The 15,455-nt window shown below is 32.2% G+C and overlaps 1 protein-coding gene across 1 annotated transcript in view; it reads left to right on the forward strand.

Moving 5' to 3' along the window:
• LOC127872203 (uncharacterized) overlaps window positions 1–15,455 on the forward strand; it is a 37,087-nt gene continuing 21,632 nt past the window's right edge. Inside the window, exons 1-17 of the mRNA XM_052415532.1 lie at window positions 1–118; window positions 643–786; window positions 2,030–2,140; window positions 2,445–2,477; window positions 3,587–3,619; window positions 4,604–4,726; window positions 5,250–5,393; window positions 6,638–6,748; window positions 8,100–8,132; window positions 8,651–8,683; window positions 9,298–9,327; window positions 9,899–9,925; window positions 10,259–10,291; window positions 10,964–10,993; window positions 13,780–13,806; window positions 14,141–14,173; window positions 14,851–14,880. Of these exons, the coding sequence (XP_052271492.1) occupies window positions 1–118; window positions 643–786; window positions 2,030–2,140; window positions 2,445–2,477; window positions 3,587–3,619; window positions 4,604–4,726; window positions 5,250–5,393; window positions 6,638–6,748; window positions 8,100–8,132; window positions 8,651–8,683; window positions 9,298–9,327; window positions 9,899–9,925; window positions 10,259–10,291; window positions 10,964–10,993; window positions 13,780–13,806; window positions 14,141–14,173; window positions 14,851–14,880 (1,093 nt within the window). The remainder of the gene's footprint in view (window positions 119–642; window positions 787–2,029; window positions 2,141–2,444; window positions 2,478–3,586; window positions 3,620–4,603; window positions 4,727–5,249; window positions 5,394–6,637; window positions 6,749–8,099; window positions 8,133–8,650; window positions 8,684–9,297; window positions 9,328–9,898; window positions 9,926–10,258; window positions 10,292–10,963; window positions 10,994–13,779; window positions 13,807–14,140; window positions 14,174–14,850; window positions 14,881–15,455) is intronic.

Below are 15,455 nucleotides of genomic sequence, written 5' to 3' on the forward strand. Positions count from 1 at the left end.
ATGAACGCGTACTGCATGAATAACTGGGACTGCGAGGGAGTCTACGTGTGCATCTCTATGAAGTGTTCATGCCCTTCCAAGACGATATACACTGGATTCGGTTGCCAGAGCGACAGAGGTAACATACATAGGCCCGTAAGCTGGAGACAATAAAATAGTTATCAACGAACAACAAAGCGAATCATTTGATTTCTTTTCATTGGACAGTTGTAGTTTCGATAATGTATATGTGGATTGATTGTCTTGATCAAGCACCGATCATTGAAGGTGAAAATGTTTCTTGTAAAAGTGAAATGTAACGCATAGTGATAGCTTACAAACACATTATTATATATCAGCGTATTAACCCTTTAAAGTGAATTGGTCGCCGTGGTGTAATGGATATGGTGTCAGCCTAACGACCGGGAGGTCACGGGTTCGATCCCGATTGTGGGAGCGTTCTTTAGATCTCCCCAAAGACACCAAGTACTGGTCTAGGCCCAGGAAACGGACTCGAGAGCGTTTTAAATAAGTAGTAAGTACTTTCAATTCAATCGAGCTTAAAAAAATAGGTTTAAACTAAATTAAAGTGAATTGCATTCAATGCGCCTTACTTTACTTGTCCTGCTCCTAATATACCGGTATATTTTCTTTGAACTCAAGATTCGGGAATCCAGTGCAGCTCAACCTTGGACTGCAACTATTATAACAATACACAGTGCATCATTGATGAAAACGGAACTTCTACTTGTGCATGCCCACACGCGTTTCAAAAGTTTGATACTGCATCAGGGTGCAGGGAACGAGGTAAGAATCACTGTTGCTCATAACGTATAAATTCATTTTTTCTAATTGGCTCATTTGCAATAACTCAATATTTGCAATGTAAGATGCAACCATTTATTGATGCTCGTGACGAAATCTAAATTCATTTGTGTATATACAATTCATTGAATATTTAAAATACAATATTATCAGGAGAACAATTCTTGGTGTTTGTATATTTTTTTTTTGCTATAGTTTTACGCGATATTTCTAATACAATACAGAACAATCCATACAACACAACATTCAACATAAAAAAACAAACATTTAAGCGGTGGTCCTTGGAACGGTCAATGCTTAACATTGATGTGGTGTGGGTTGTGTAGGTAGCGGGAGTTTACTGATATACATGCCGAACAGTACTCGATTAAACACCCACGTGTCCATAAACAAGCCTTTCGTGGAACCATAAATGATTTGCATTCACCGCTCTTAGGAAGTGACCCAAGCTTTAGTCATTCAGATTTTAGTGTTGTTATTTAGCGTTTGTCCGTTGTTGTAATATAATGGCCGATGGTAACAATCATTTCTCTCCTGATCGTATTTCTAGAGTTTAAGTATTCCTGTATGTATAACCACCACAGTTTGACGCATAGATAAGGTAGAACGCAGCATTAACTTAATATCCAACGAATCATATTTAAAAATGCTCTTTCTTCATACAACGATTTGGTTTTCCAGTAACAGCACGGGAAGGTCTGTTTACTCCACAAACGGTATCATTTGGTATGACGTCATATTGAAACACACAGCTTTCTTAATATGGAGAGCGAATAAACCTGAGCTGTAATACCGATGGAATAACGTCAATGTGAATTTGAATGGTTGTTAAACGATCCGTTTGTTTGTACTAATAATATAAAAAGCACTAGTTCTGGTTAATGATCACGCTAACTTTTTCAGTTAACTTACATCGCACGATAAACAATATCTAAAAGATTTAGAGGGACCTTAATGTAGTACTCTACATGTTATTCTATGTACTTTATATGCTAGAGGCGACCATTGCAAATCCACTCCTTGTCATCCCCAACATCACCTACCCCATCTCCATCATCATCATCATCATCACAATCATCTTTGTCATCGTCGTCATCGTCAATGTCATTATTAACTCGACCTACCTAGCACAAGGGTCCTTATATTCTACCTAAGAAGCCGTAAGGTTAAACGCAGAATAACGCCTTAAATCAATCATCATCAAATGCTTGATCTATATTTTCAGAAAGGTTTGATGCCTGCGACATGGACACAGATTGCAAGCCGCCAACCACGTGTCAAGATATGGGGAGCGGAAGAATGATGTGCATGGACGACAACTACATGAACAACACAGGTATATTTATCATTTGCTTAATATCCTGTCATGTCTGATATACTAAGTATAGTTGCTCAAAAAGAACCAACCATGTTTGATATATAATGTTAACGTGTTTTACGAATCATGTATCACGTTTGATAATTATTCAAACAATTTCATACATTGTGGTATAAATAATCATACAAATAGAGCTTTTAGAACTCAACTTTAACCAATCGTTTAGAGGTTCTTTATTTCACGATCAGCAAACACTCTGAAGTGTTAAATTATATCCCATTGGCATTGTCGATATGAAAACTGAAACATTACTTATTTTCAGGCAACTGGACAAATGGAGGATTTAACAACACAGGTAAGGTGATGTTTAGTATACTTCTCAACATAATTATTTTGGAATACGAGTCTACAAGTCAGTATTTATTTTATGAAATGTATTTTATGAAACGCTCCCACAGTGGAGATCGAACCCGTGATCTGCCGGTCGCTAGGCGGAAACCATATCCACAACACCATTACGATCTTCGTAAAACAAACACTAATTAAATTTAAATGAGGGATTATTTCAATAGTTCTAACGAGGAAACAGGGAAATATTGCAAACAGTTAAACATATGTGAAAAAGTACCTGATATATTTAGGAAACGTCATTGCTACAAATATTATGTAAATACAATGTCATGACTCGCTATCGTAAACAGTTTACTATAAACACATACGTGTTTGTTTATATGATTAAGTTTTAATCCTTTCCTTTTTAACCGCAATCAACCATGATACATTGTAATAATATACGTGTCATTCATTTCGGATCGGACATTTGAGATGTGTTTGCAACAGAGCAACACGTATGTGTGTGCAATATTCAATAGTGTTTAAGATGTTGATTGCGGAATGCGCAGCCAATTATTTCTCACAACTTAGTCAATCACTTTAGACTTTTTCCATTCAAATTCCCTAAGCTAACATTATCGCTTTCACTCGTATTCATCCCAAAGACCTAAAAGATATCATATTATACTAATAAAATCATAATACTTTTCCTTGCCGAATTACACATTTACGTTTTCTTATTTTGATTCAAAAATCACATGTTTCACTTAAAATATTAATACATTTGACAACGAGAATATAAAAAAAATTCTATATAGTTTTTAAAATGTTCAATATATGTCCTATATTTCGTATTCGGCATTCATTTAACAACGTTCAATGCACATTTATTATCGATTTAAACTAAACGTTGATAAATTAAAAACACAATTGTATGTGTTAATGCATTTTTGTATATTTCTAAAGATAAATGTATTTGTAGTATTTTAAAGTTATATTTACATACCATAAACTATTTTAATAACCTTTAAAATATGCTGTGGTCAAATAGTGAGTGCAAAATTCTAATACACACGTTCTTTATTCAATGTATTAAATGTTTTAAATTAATTAAATGTAATATATTTTCAGGGAACTGGACAAATGGTGGATTTAACAATACAGGTAAAGCAGTTATCAGTAAATTGTTAGTAATTAGTACAATTCAGTGTAATTAAAACATCGATAATTATGTTTATGGAGATTTGAAGACGTGTAAACGCAATATGCATTTGATGAGTTTCGACTGGATAACAGTTACAGTTTTACTTAACGTCTGAGAAAAACCTCTGTGTTCACCATTTAAACAAGTATATACAAATGTAGGCTGTTATATACCTTCAAATATTTGTTACGGACAAATACCTTTTGACACGAGACATTCTACCTCACTTTCGTTTCCTATTGTTAACTCCCAAATAGTCGGCCACGCATAATTTTATTATGACATAACGTTGGAGTCTGGTAAAGCCCGATCAGGCTATTCTGTTTATATACCCAACGGGGATAAATAGGATCATGGGTTTTCCGAAACCAGGTAATTATCAGTAATCGCTTATTAAAATTGATATGTGGTAACCAGTGTCGAAGGGCGCTTGTTTTTCCATGGCACGTGTAACTGTTAACAATGAATTTGAGTACTTTTGTTTGGAAAAATAAATATAAATAACAAGTACCACACCCACCCGAAAGGTATTGTCAATTTTGACATTCGGCCTTGTTTCCCATCACTCTCCTCATGGTGCAATATTTACTATACCTTCCACTGTATATGATATTAATATATTCGTTGAGCTAGCTCGACAGATAGGACTAGTTAGAGACAGATCAGTAAAAGTAATGCGAAATCTGTAAACATGATCTGGCGGTCGCAAAAACTCGTTGGGCGTGTTTATAAAAATTATAAAAACAACAAAATTCCTGCAAACATAGAACACTCCGCATGTATGTGTGTATACTACTTTTTGTCCGATGATTTCATGTAATTTGTTTGGATTATACAGCCGTGAGGTATAACGCATTACTGAAATATATACTTAATTTTGTTCTACTCAAGCCTTGATTGAAACATAATAAATTGTCAATTATACACATGTTTTACAATATAAGGAGGAATGTTCGCGTACTGCATGAATAACTGGGACTGCGAGGGAGTCTACGTGTGCATCTCTATGATGTGTTCATGCCCTTCCAAGACGATATACACTGGATTCGGTTGCCAGAGCGACAGAGGTAACGTACATAGGCCCGTAAGCTGGAGACAATAACATAGTTATCAAGGAACAACAAAGCGAATCATATGATTTCTTTTCATTGGACAGCTGTAGTTTCGATAATTTATATGTGGATTGATTGTCCTAATCAAGCACCGATCATTGAAGGTGAAAATGTTTCTTAAAATAGTGAAAGGTTACGCATAGTGATAGCTGACAAACACATTATTATATATCAGCGTTTTAACCATTTAAAGTGAATTGGTCGCCGTGGTGTAATTGATATGGTGTCCGCCTAGCGACCGCAGGTCACGGGTTCGATCCCGATTGTGGGAGCGTTCTTTAGATCTCCCCAAAGACACCAAGTACTGGTCTAGGCCCAGGAAACGGACTCGAGAGCGTTTTAAATAAGTAGTAAGTACTTTCAATTCAATCGAGCTTAAATAAATAGGTTTAAACTAAATTAAAGTGAATTGCATTCAATAAGCCTTACTTTACTTGTCCTGCTCCTAATATACCGGTATATTTTCTTTGAACTCAAGATTCGGGAATCCAGTGCAGCTCAACCTTGGACTGCAACTATTATAACAATACACAGTGCATCATTGATCGAAACGAAACTTCTACTTGTGCATGCCCACACGCGTTTCAAAAGTTTGATACTGCATCAGGGTGCAGGGAACGAGGTAAGAATCACTGTTGCTCATAACGCATAAATTCATTTTTCTAATTGGCTCATTTGCAATAACTCAATATTTGCAATGTAAGATGCAACCATTTATTGATGCTCGTGACGAAATCTATATTCATTTGTGTATATATACAATTAATTAAATATTTAAAATACAATATTATCAGAAGAACAATTTTTGGTGTTTGTATATTTTTTTTGCTATAGTTTAAGGCGATATTTCTAATACAATACAGAACAATCCATATACAACACAACATTCAACATAAAAAAACAAAAATACATTTAAGCGGTGGTCCTTGGAACGGTCAATGCTTAATATTGATGTGGTGTGGGTTGTATAGGTAGCGGGAGTTTACTGATATACATGCCGAACAGCACTCGATTGAACACACACGTGTCAATGAACAAGCCTTTATTGGAACCATAAATGATTTTCATTGACCGCTTAGGAAGTGACCCAAGCTTTAGTCATTCAGATTTTAGTGTTGTTATTTAGAGTTTGTCCGTTGTTGTAATATAATGGCCGATGGTAACAATCATTTCTCTCCTGATCGTATTTCTAGAGTTTAAGTATTCCTGTATGTATAACCACCACAGTTTGACGCATAGATACGGTAAAACGCAGTATTAACTTAATATCCAACGAATCATATTTAAAAATGCTCTTTCTTCATACAAACGATCTGGTTTTCCAGTAACAGCACAGGAAGGTCTGTTTACTCCACAAACGGTATCATTTGGTATGACGTCATATTGAAACACACAGCTATCTTAAAATGGAGAGCGAATAAACCTGAGCTGTAATACCGATGGAATAACGTCAATGTGAATTTGTATGGTTGTTAAACGATCCGTTTGTTTGTACTAATACTATAAAAAGCACTAGTTCTGATTAATGATCACGCTTACTTTTTCAGTTTACTTACATCGCACGATAAACAATATCTAAAAGATTTAGAGGGACCTTAATGAAGTACTCTGCATGTTATTCTATGTACTTTATATGCAAGAGGCGACCATTGCCAATCCACTTCTTGTCATCCCCAACATCACCTACCCCATCTCCATCATCATCATCATCATAATCATCTTTGTTATCGTCGTCATCGTCAATGTCATTATTAACTCGACCTACCTAGCACAAGGGTCCTTATATTCTACCTAAGAAGTCGTAAGGTTAAACGCAGAATAACGCCTTAAATCAATCATCATCAAATGCTTGATCTATATTTTCAGAAAGGTTTGATGCCTGCGACATGGACACAGATTGCAAGCCGCCAACCACGTGTCAAGATATGGGGAGCGGAAATATGATGTGCATGGACGACAACTACATGAACAACACAGGTATATTTATCGTTTGCTTAATATCCTGTCATGTCTGATTTATTAAGTAAAGTTGATCAAAAAGAACCAACCTATTTGATATAATATGTATACGTCTTTTACGAATCATATATCATGTCGGATAATTTTTCAAACAATCACATAACATGTGGTAAATATAGTATCCTACAAATCGAGCCTTTAGAAATCGACTTAAACCAATCTTGTAGATTTTCTTTATTTAACGATCAGCAAACACTGTGAAGTGTTCAATTCTATACCATTGGCATTGTCGATATAAAAACTAAAACAATACTTTTTTCAGGTAACTGGACGAATGGAGAATTTAACAACACAGGTAAAGTGATATTCCGTATGCTTCTGAACATAATTATTTTGGAATACTAGTCTGCAAGTCACCATTACGTGTATGAATAGTAATATTAATTTAAACATGACGATGTAAGTTTTTACGCCTATTATGTTAGTTATAACGGTAAAACAGGTTGAGTATGTCTGCATGTTCGTCAATCCGTCAATTCAGTCATATAAAACAAAGAGAATAAACATGCCTGAAGAATGATTTTATCACTCATACATTTGCAATTGCCGTTCAATCGCGATGACACCAGTTTAAAATTAAATGTATATTGATTCTTTTGGACGGGTGTATTGTCCTGTTTCGTGTAGGCAATTTGTCATGCGCCTCAAATAAAAGACTTTCTGTTGGTTATAAGTGATATTCCTGATAATGTCTTGTGTCTTCGAGTATTCCTTTTTTTCTAATTCAGTGTCATTTAATCTTGTCGTAAAACTAATTGCATATACAAAAATACAACAATATGACCATTAACTGTGGGAACTATTACAGTTCCCACGTAGGTTATAGCCCGTTTAACACATTTGAACAATATATGTTTTATTCAAGAACTGCATAATTTTGAATATTAAAACAAAGTTCTGAACTATTTCTGCATGAAAGTTATCTTCGATGTACTCATACGGCTTACACAATATAAACCTAAGTAATACATACTCTTTAAAAGTAATATACATTACTAATATATACTGATGTGTCGTGTTTTATGATATATTCATAATACTTTTTTTACATTAATTCGATACAGACTTTATTTACATTAATTCGATACAGACGTGCTGTGTAGTCTTGATGAATAAATATTTTGTCTACAATGCAGGCTTTCAATTCTAATGTTTGTTGTAAGTAATATTAAGTACTATGTGCGTGAGTGTTTACTAGAATTTCGCATGAATACGAAGAAATAAAAACTAACAATTATCATAAAATTTAGAAACTTGACACTTGGGATAGTACTTGATATAATGATGATACTGATTTGCCTATTTACAGGCAATTGGACGACACCCGGACCTAATATGACAGGTAAAGATAATACGTTTTAAGTAAACTTTCACTGTTAAAAGAAATATGGTTTAGCGGAAAAAGATAACGGAATCGTTCTAAAATACAAACCACAAACGAAATATGACAGGTAAAGATAGCACGTTTACAGTTAACATAATTTGTATGATAAATCCATTGACAAGCCGATATTTTTTCAAATTCTTAAATCTCTTAACAATTTATCATAAACTGTAGGAGCTATAACAGTTCCCACGTTGGTATTAGCCCGTCAAAGACATTTCAACAATATATTGTATTACAAAACTGCTTACCCATTATATACCTTAGTAATACATACTCATTATTAGTAATGTTCATTTATTTTATACAGACGTGTCATGTTTTGGTGATATTCATGATTTATTTACGTTGATTAGATAGCACTTAATAGATAGTACTTAATAGATAGTACTTAATAGATAGTACTTAATAGATAGTACTTAATAGATAGTACTTAATAGATAGTATAATGCTAATGATGATTTGCATGTTTACAGGCAATTGGACGACACCCGGACCAAATATGACAGGTAAAGATAACACGTTTAAAGTAAACTGTAACCTTCAAAAGAAATATAGTACAGCGGAAAGTGATAACGGAATCGTTCTAAAATACAAACTTTAAACGAAATAAAATGTATATTACCTAAAAAACACATTTTCTTATTTGTCGCGTTAATTCTAGCATGATGAGGGGATACTACAAACTTTATTAAAATATCTATTTGTGACATGTTACGTGCATACATACGGACGAAGAAAATATTTCCTGAGGAAACTCCAAATAACATCTTGAACATGCCTGTGTATAAATGTAAAGAACACGCCATATGTTAAAACAATACAATTTACTGGTATGCTTTATGAAACACATATACCTAGATAATACCTAAGTATTGTTTTAATGAACATAAATTATATACAGACATACCGTGTAATGTTTATAAATTAATAACTTGCCTACAATGCAGGTCAAACATTCAAATGCATTTTGTAAGTATTAGAAAGTAGTATTTGTATGGGTGTCAACTATAATTTTGCAGGTTGGTGATTTGAAAACGAACAATTATCATAACATTAAGCTACTTGTGACTTGGGAAAGAACTTGAGATCATGCCGATTATGATTTGCTCATTGTTTGTAGGCGATTGGACATACGGATCAAATATGACAGGTAACGATAACACGTTTACAGTTAACATTCATTTTATGATAAATCCATTTACAAGAAAAAAAAATGATAAAAAAATCTGTAAACAATTGTCCATGAACTGTGGTTTCACAGTAGATAATACGCCGTTTAACACGATTGAATACTATCTATCTTTTTCGAACGCTGCATAATTTTGCACATTGAAAAAACATCTTAACTATTTCTGTATGAAAGCAATCTTTGATTTACTCATATGGCTTTCAAACATATATACCTTAGTAATACATTCGCATTGTTAATACTGTACATTAATTATAAACATATATATCATGTTTTGTTGATATTCCTAACAATGTGTTTATATTAATTATATATGGACGTACCGTGATTTGTTGATAAATAAATATCTTGTCCACAATTCTGGACCACAAATGTAATGCAGTTTGTAAGTAATAGAAAGCACTATGTGGGTGAGTGTTTACTTGCATTTCGTATGAATATGAATTCAAAACTAACACTCATCATAACATTAAGATACTTGATACTTGGGATAGTACCTGATATAATGCTGATTACGATTTTTCTGTTTCAGGCTGGACACCCGGACCGAATATGACAGGTAAATATGACACGTTTAATTTAAATATATAGTTATAGTTAAAATGTACATTATTTATTAACAGACATACCATACTTTGTTGATATTCCTAACAATTTATTTATCTGTATTTTATACAGACGTGCTTGTATTGTTGATGAATAAATATCTTGCCTACAATGCAGGCCTTTAATTCGAATGTATTTCGTAAGTAGTATTAAGTTCTATGTGTGTGAGTGTTTACTAGAATTTCGCATGAATACGAATTCAAAACTAACAATCATCATACAATTAAGATACTTGATATTGTGATAGTACTTGATATAATAATGATGATGATTTGACTGTTTACAGGCGATTGGACGACACCCGGAACAAATATGACAGGTAAAGATAACACGTTTAAAGTACACTTTCATTGTTAAAGAAATATAGTAAAGCTGAAAGTCATAACTGAATCGTTCTAAATACAAACCACAAACGAAATAAAATGAATAATTCCTCACAAACACATTAACGTATTTGTCTTTTTAATTCTTGTATAAATAGGTGATAGTACAAACTTTATTAAATTATCGACTTTCTAAAAGACATTTTGAGAGGGTCTCTAGGACAGACACAATTTGATGTGTAAACTTTGTAATTGTGAAATTTTGCATGCATACATAGGGACAAAGAACATGTTTATTGTGAAAACTCAGAATAACATCTTGAACACGTTTGTATAGAAATTTTCAGAAAACTACGTATGTTAAAACAATACAATTTACTGGTATGCTTTACAAAAAAATAAGTACCCAAGTAATTTATTATAAGTAATGAACATTAATTATTTACAGCCGTGCCCTGTAATATTGAAAATTCTATCCCTTGTCTACAATGCATGTCCAACATTCAATTTGTTTTTGTAAGTATTACAAAGTACTATTTGTATGAGTGTAAACTAGACTTTTGCTTGTTGATGATTTGAAAACGAAAACTTATCATGACATTAAGATACTTCAGACGTTGGATAGAACTTGAGATAATGCTGATTATGATTTACCCATTATTTTGCAGGCAATTGGACAGACGGATCAAATATGACAGGTAACTATAATACGTTTACAGTTAACATTTATTGTATGATACATCCATTTACCTTCTGATATTTCTGATATTAAACAATTATGTAAACGATTGACCATAAACTATGGTAGCTATAACAGTTCCCATGTAGGTAATTGCCCGATAAACATATTTGAACAATTTATCTTTTAGTCAAGAACTGCATAATTTTGCATATAAAAACAAATTTCTGAACTTTTTCTGTATGAAAGTAATCTTCGATTTACTCCTATGGCTAACAAAAATATCTACCTTAGTAAAACATACCCATTATAAGTATTGTTCATTAATTATTATATACAGAGTGAGATTTACCATGTTTTGTTGATATTCCTAACAATGTATTTATATTAATTATATACAGACTTGCCGTGTATTGCTGATAAATAAATATCTTGTCCAAAATGCTGGCCCACAATTCTCTTGCAAGTAATATGAATTACTAAGTGTGTGAGTGTTTACTGTAATTTTGCATGAATACGAATTAACAACTAAAAATCATCATAACATTAAGATAAACTATTTGATACTTGGGATAGTACTTGATATAATGCTGATGATGATTTTCCTATTTTCAGGCTGGACACCCGGACCGACTATGACTGGTTAATATGACACGTTTAATGTAAACTTTAACTGTTAAAATAAATAAAGTAATAACGGAATCGTTCTAATATACAAACCAAACACGAAAAAAATGTATGTTTCTTCAAAAACACATTTATTTATTCGTCGCGTTAATTCTTGTAATTAACGTATTGATTCCCTTTAAAGAATTTTGAGAGGGTCTCTAGGACAGGCACACTTGTGTGTGTAAACTTTGAAATTGTGTCATCTGACATGCATACTCAGCGACGAATAAAATTGTTCATGTGAAAATCGGAAGAACATCTTGAACACGTTTGTGTAGAATTGTACAGAAAACGCCATATGTTAAAACAAAACAATTTACTGGTATGCTTTACAAAAAATAAGTTCCCAAATAATACATAAGTATTATAAGTAATGAAAATTAATCCATATACAATCGTCTTTTTTAAATTCAAATAATCTGTTAACAATTGACCATAAACTGTGGGAGCTATTTCAGTTCCCACGTAGGTTATAGCCCGTTTAACACATTTGAACAATATATATTTTATTCAAGAACTGCATAATTTTGAATATTAAAACAAAGTTCTGAACTATTTCTGTATGAAAGTTATTTTCGATGTACTCATACGGCTTACACAATATAAACCTAAGTAATACATACTCTTTATAAGTAATATACATTACTTATAAATACTGATGTGCTGTGTTTTATGTTATATTCATAATACTTTATTTACATAAATTCGATACAGACGTGCTGTGTAGTCTTGATGAATAAATATTTTGTCTACAATGCAGGCTTTCAATTCTAATGTTTGTAGTAAGTAATATTTAGTACTATGTGTGTGAGTGTTTACTAGAATTTCGCATGAATGCGAAGAAACAAAAACTAACAATTATCATAAAATTTAGAAACTTGACACTTTGGATAGTACTTGATATAATGCTGATACTGATTTGCCTATTTACAGGCAATTGGACGACTCCCGGACCTAATATGACAGGTAAAGATAACACGTTTTAAGTAAACTTTCACTGTTAAAAGAAATATGGTTTATCGGAAAGTGATATCGGAATCGTTCTAAAATACAATCCACAAACGAAATATGACAGGTAAAGATAGCACGTTTACAGTGAACATAATTTGTATGATAAATCCATTGACATGTTACGTGCAAACATACGGACGAAGAAAATATTTCCTGAGGAAACTCCAAATAACATCTTGAACATGCTTGTGTATAAATGTAAAGAACACGCCATCTGTTAAAACAATACAATTTACTGGTATGCTTTATTAAACACATGTACCTAGATAATACCTAAGTATTGTTATAATGAACATAAATTATATACAGACACACCGTGTAATGTTTATAAATAAATATCTTGCCTACAATGCAGGTCAAACATTCAAATGCATGTTTTAAGTATTAGAAAGTAGTATTAGTATGGGTGTCAACTATAATTTTGCAGTTTGGTGATTTGAAAACGAACAATTATCATAACATTAAGCTACTTGTGACTTGGGAAAGAACTTAAGATCATGCCGATTATGATTTGCTCATTGTTTGTAGGCAATTGGACATATGGCTCAAATATGACAGGTAACGATAACACGTTTACAGTTAACATTCATTTTATGATAAATCCATTTACAAGCAAAAAAATAAATAAATCTGTAAACAATTGTCCATGAACTGTGGTTTCACAGTAGATAATAGGCCGTTTAACGCGATTGAATACTATCTATCTTTTTCGAAAGCTGCATAATTTTGCATATTAAAAAAACATCTTAACTATTTCTGTATGAAAGCAATCTTCGATTAATCATATGGCTTTCAAACATATATACCTTAGTAATAAATATTCATTGTTAATAATGTACATTAATTATAAACATACATACCATGTTTTGTTGATATTCCTAACAATGTGTTTATATTAATTATATACGGACGTACCGTGATTTGTAGATAAATAAATATCTTGTCCACAATGCTGGACCACAAATGTAATGTAGTTTGTAAGTAATAGAAAGCACTATGTGGGTGAGTGTTTACTTGCATTTCGTATGAATATGAATTCAGAACTAACACTCATCATAACATTAAGATACTTGATACTTGGGATAGTACCTGATAAATTGCTGATTACGATTTTTCTGTTTTCAGGCTGGACACCCGGACCGAATATGACAGGTAAATATGACACGTTTAATGTAAATACATACTTAAAGTTAATAATGTACATTATTCATTAACAGACATACCATACTTTGTTGATATTCCTAACACTTTATTTATATGTATTTTATACAGACGTGCTTGTATTGTTGATGAATAAATATCTTGCCTACAATGCAGGCCTTTAATTCGAATGTATTTCGTAAGTAATATTAAGTTCTATGTGTGTGAGTGTTAACTAGAATTTCGCATGAATACGAATTCCAAACTAACAATTATCATACAATTAAGATACTTGATATTGTGATAGTACTTGATATAATGATGATGATGATTTGACTGTTTACAGGCAATTGGACGACACCCGGAACAAATATGACAGGTAAAGATAACACGTTTAAAGTACACTTTCATTGTTAAAGAAATATAGTAAAGAGGAAAGTGATAACTGAATCGTTCTAAATACAAACCACAAACGAAACAAAATGAATATTTCCTCACAAACACATTAACGTATTTGTCTTTTTAATTCTTGTATAAATAGGTGATAGTACAAACTTTATTAAATTATCGATTTCCTGAAAGACATTTTGAGAGGGTCTCTAGGACAGACACAATTTGATGTGTAAACTTTGTAATTGTGAAATTTTGCATGCATACATAGGGACAAAGAACATGTTTATTGTGAAAACTCAAAATAATATCTTGAACACGTTTGTATAGATATTTTCAGAAAACGACGTATGTTAAAACAATACAATTTACTGGAATGCTTTACAAAAAATAAGTACCCAAGTAATTCATAAGTATTATAAGTAATGAACATTAATTATTTACAGACATGCCCTGTAATATTGAAAAATCTATCTCTTGTCTACAATGCATGTCCAACATTCAATTTGTTTTTGTAAGTATTAGAAAGTTATATTTGTATGAGTGTAAACTAGACTTTTGCTTGTTGATGATTTGAAAACGAACAATTATCATGACATTAAGATACTTCAGACTTAGGATAAAACTTGAGATAATGCTGATTATGATTTACCCATTATTTTGCAGGCAATTGGACAGACGGATCAGATATGACAGGTAACGATAATACGTTTACAGCTAACATTTATTGTATGATACATCCATTTACCATCGGATATTTCTGATATTAAACAATTATGTAAACGATTGACCATAAACTATGGTAGCTATAACAGTTCCCACGTAGGTAATTGCCCGATAAACATATTTGAACAATATATCTTTTATTCAAGAACTGCATAATGTTGCATATAAAAACAAATTTCTGAACTTTTTCTCTTTGAAAGTAATCTTCGATTTACTCCTATGGCTAACAAAAATATCTACCTGAGTAAAACATACTCATTATAAGTTTTGTTTATTAATTATTATATACAGAGTGAGATTTACCATGTTTTGTTGATATTCCTAACAATGTATTTATATTAATTATATACAGACTTACCGTGTATTGTTGATAAATAAATATCTTGTCCACAATGCTGACCCACAATTCTCTTGCAATTAATATTAAGTACTATGTGTGTGAGTGTTTACTGTAATTTTGCATGAATACGAATTAACAACTAAAAATCATCATAACATTAAGATTAACTATTTGATACTTGGGATAGTACTTGATATAATGCTGA

This window comes from Dreissena polymorpha, chromosome 3 (assembly GCF_020536995.1).
Source record: "Dreissena polymorpha isolate Duluth1 chromosome 3, UMN_Dpol_1.0, whole genome shotgun sequence".
NCBI classification, from domain to species: Eukaryota; Metazoa; Mollusca; class Bivalvia; order Myida; family Dreissenidae; genus Dreissena; species Dreissena polymorpha.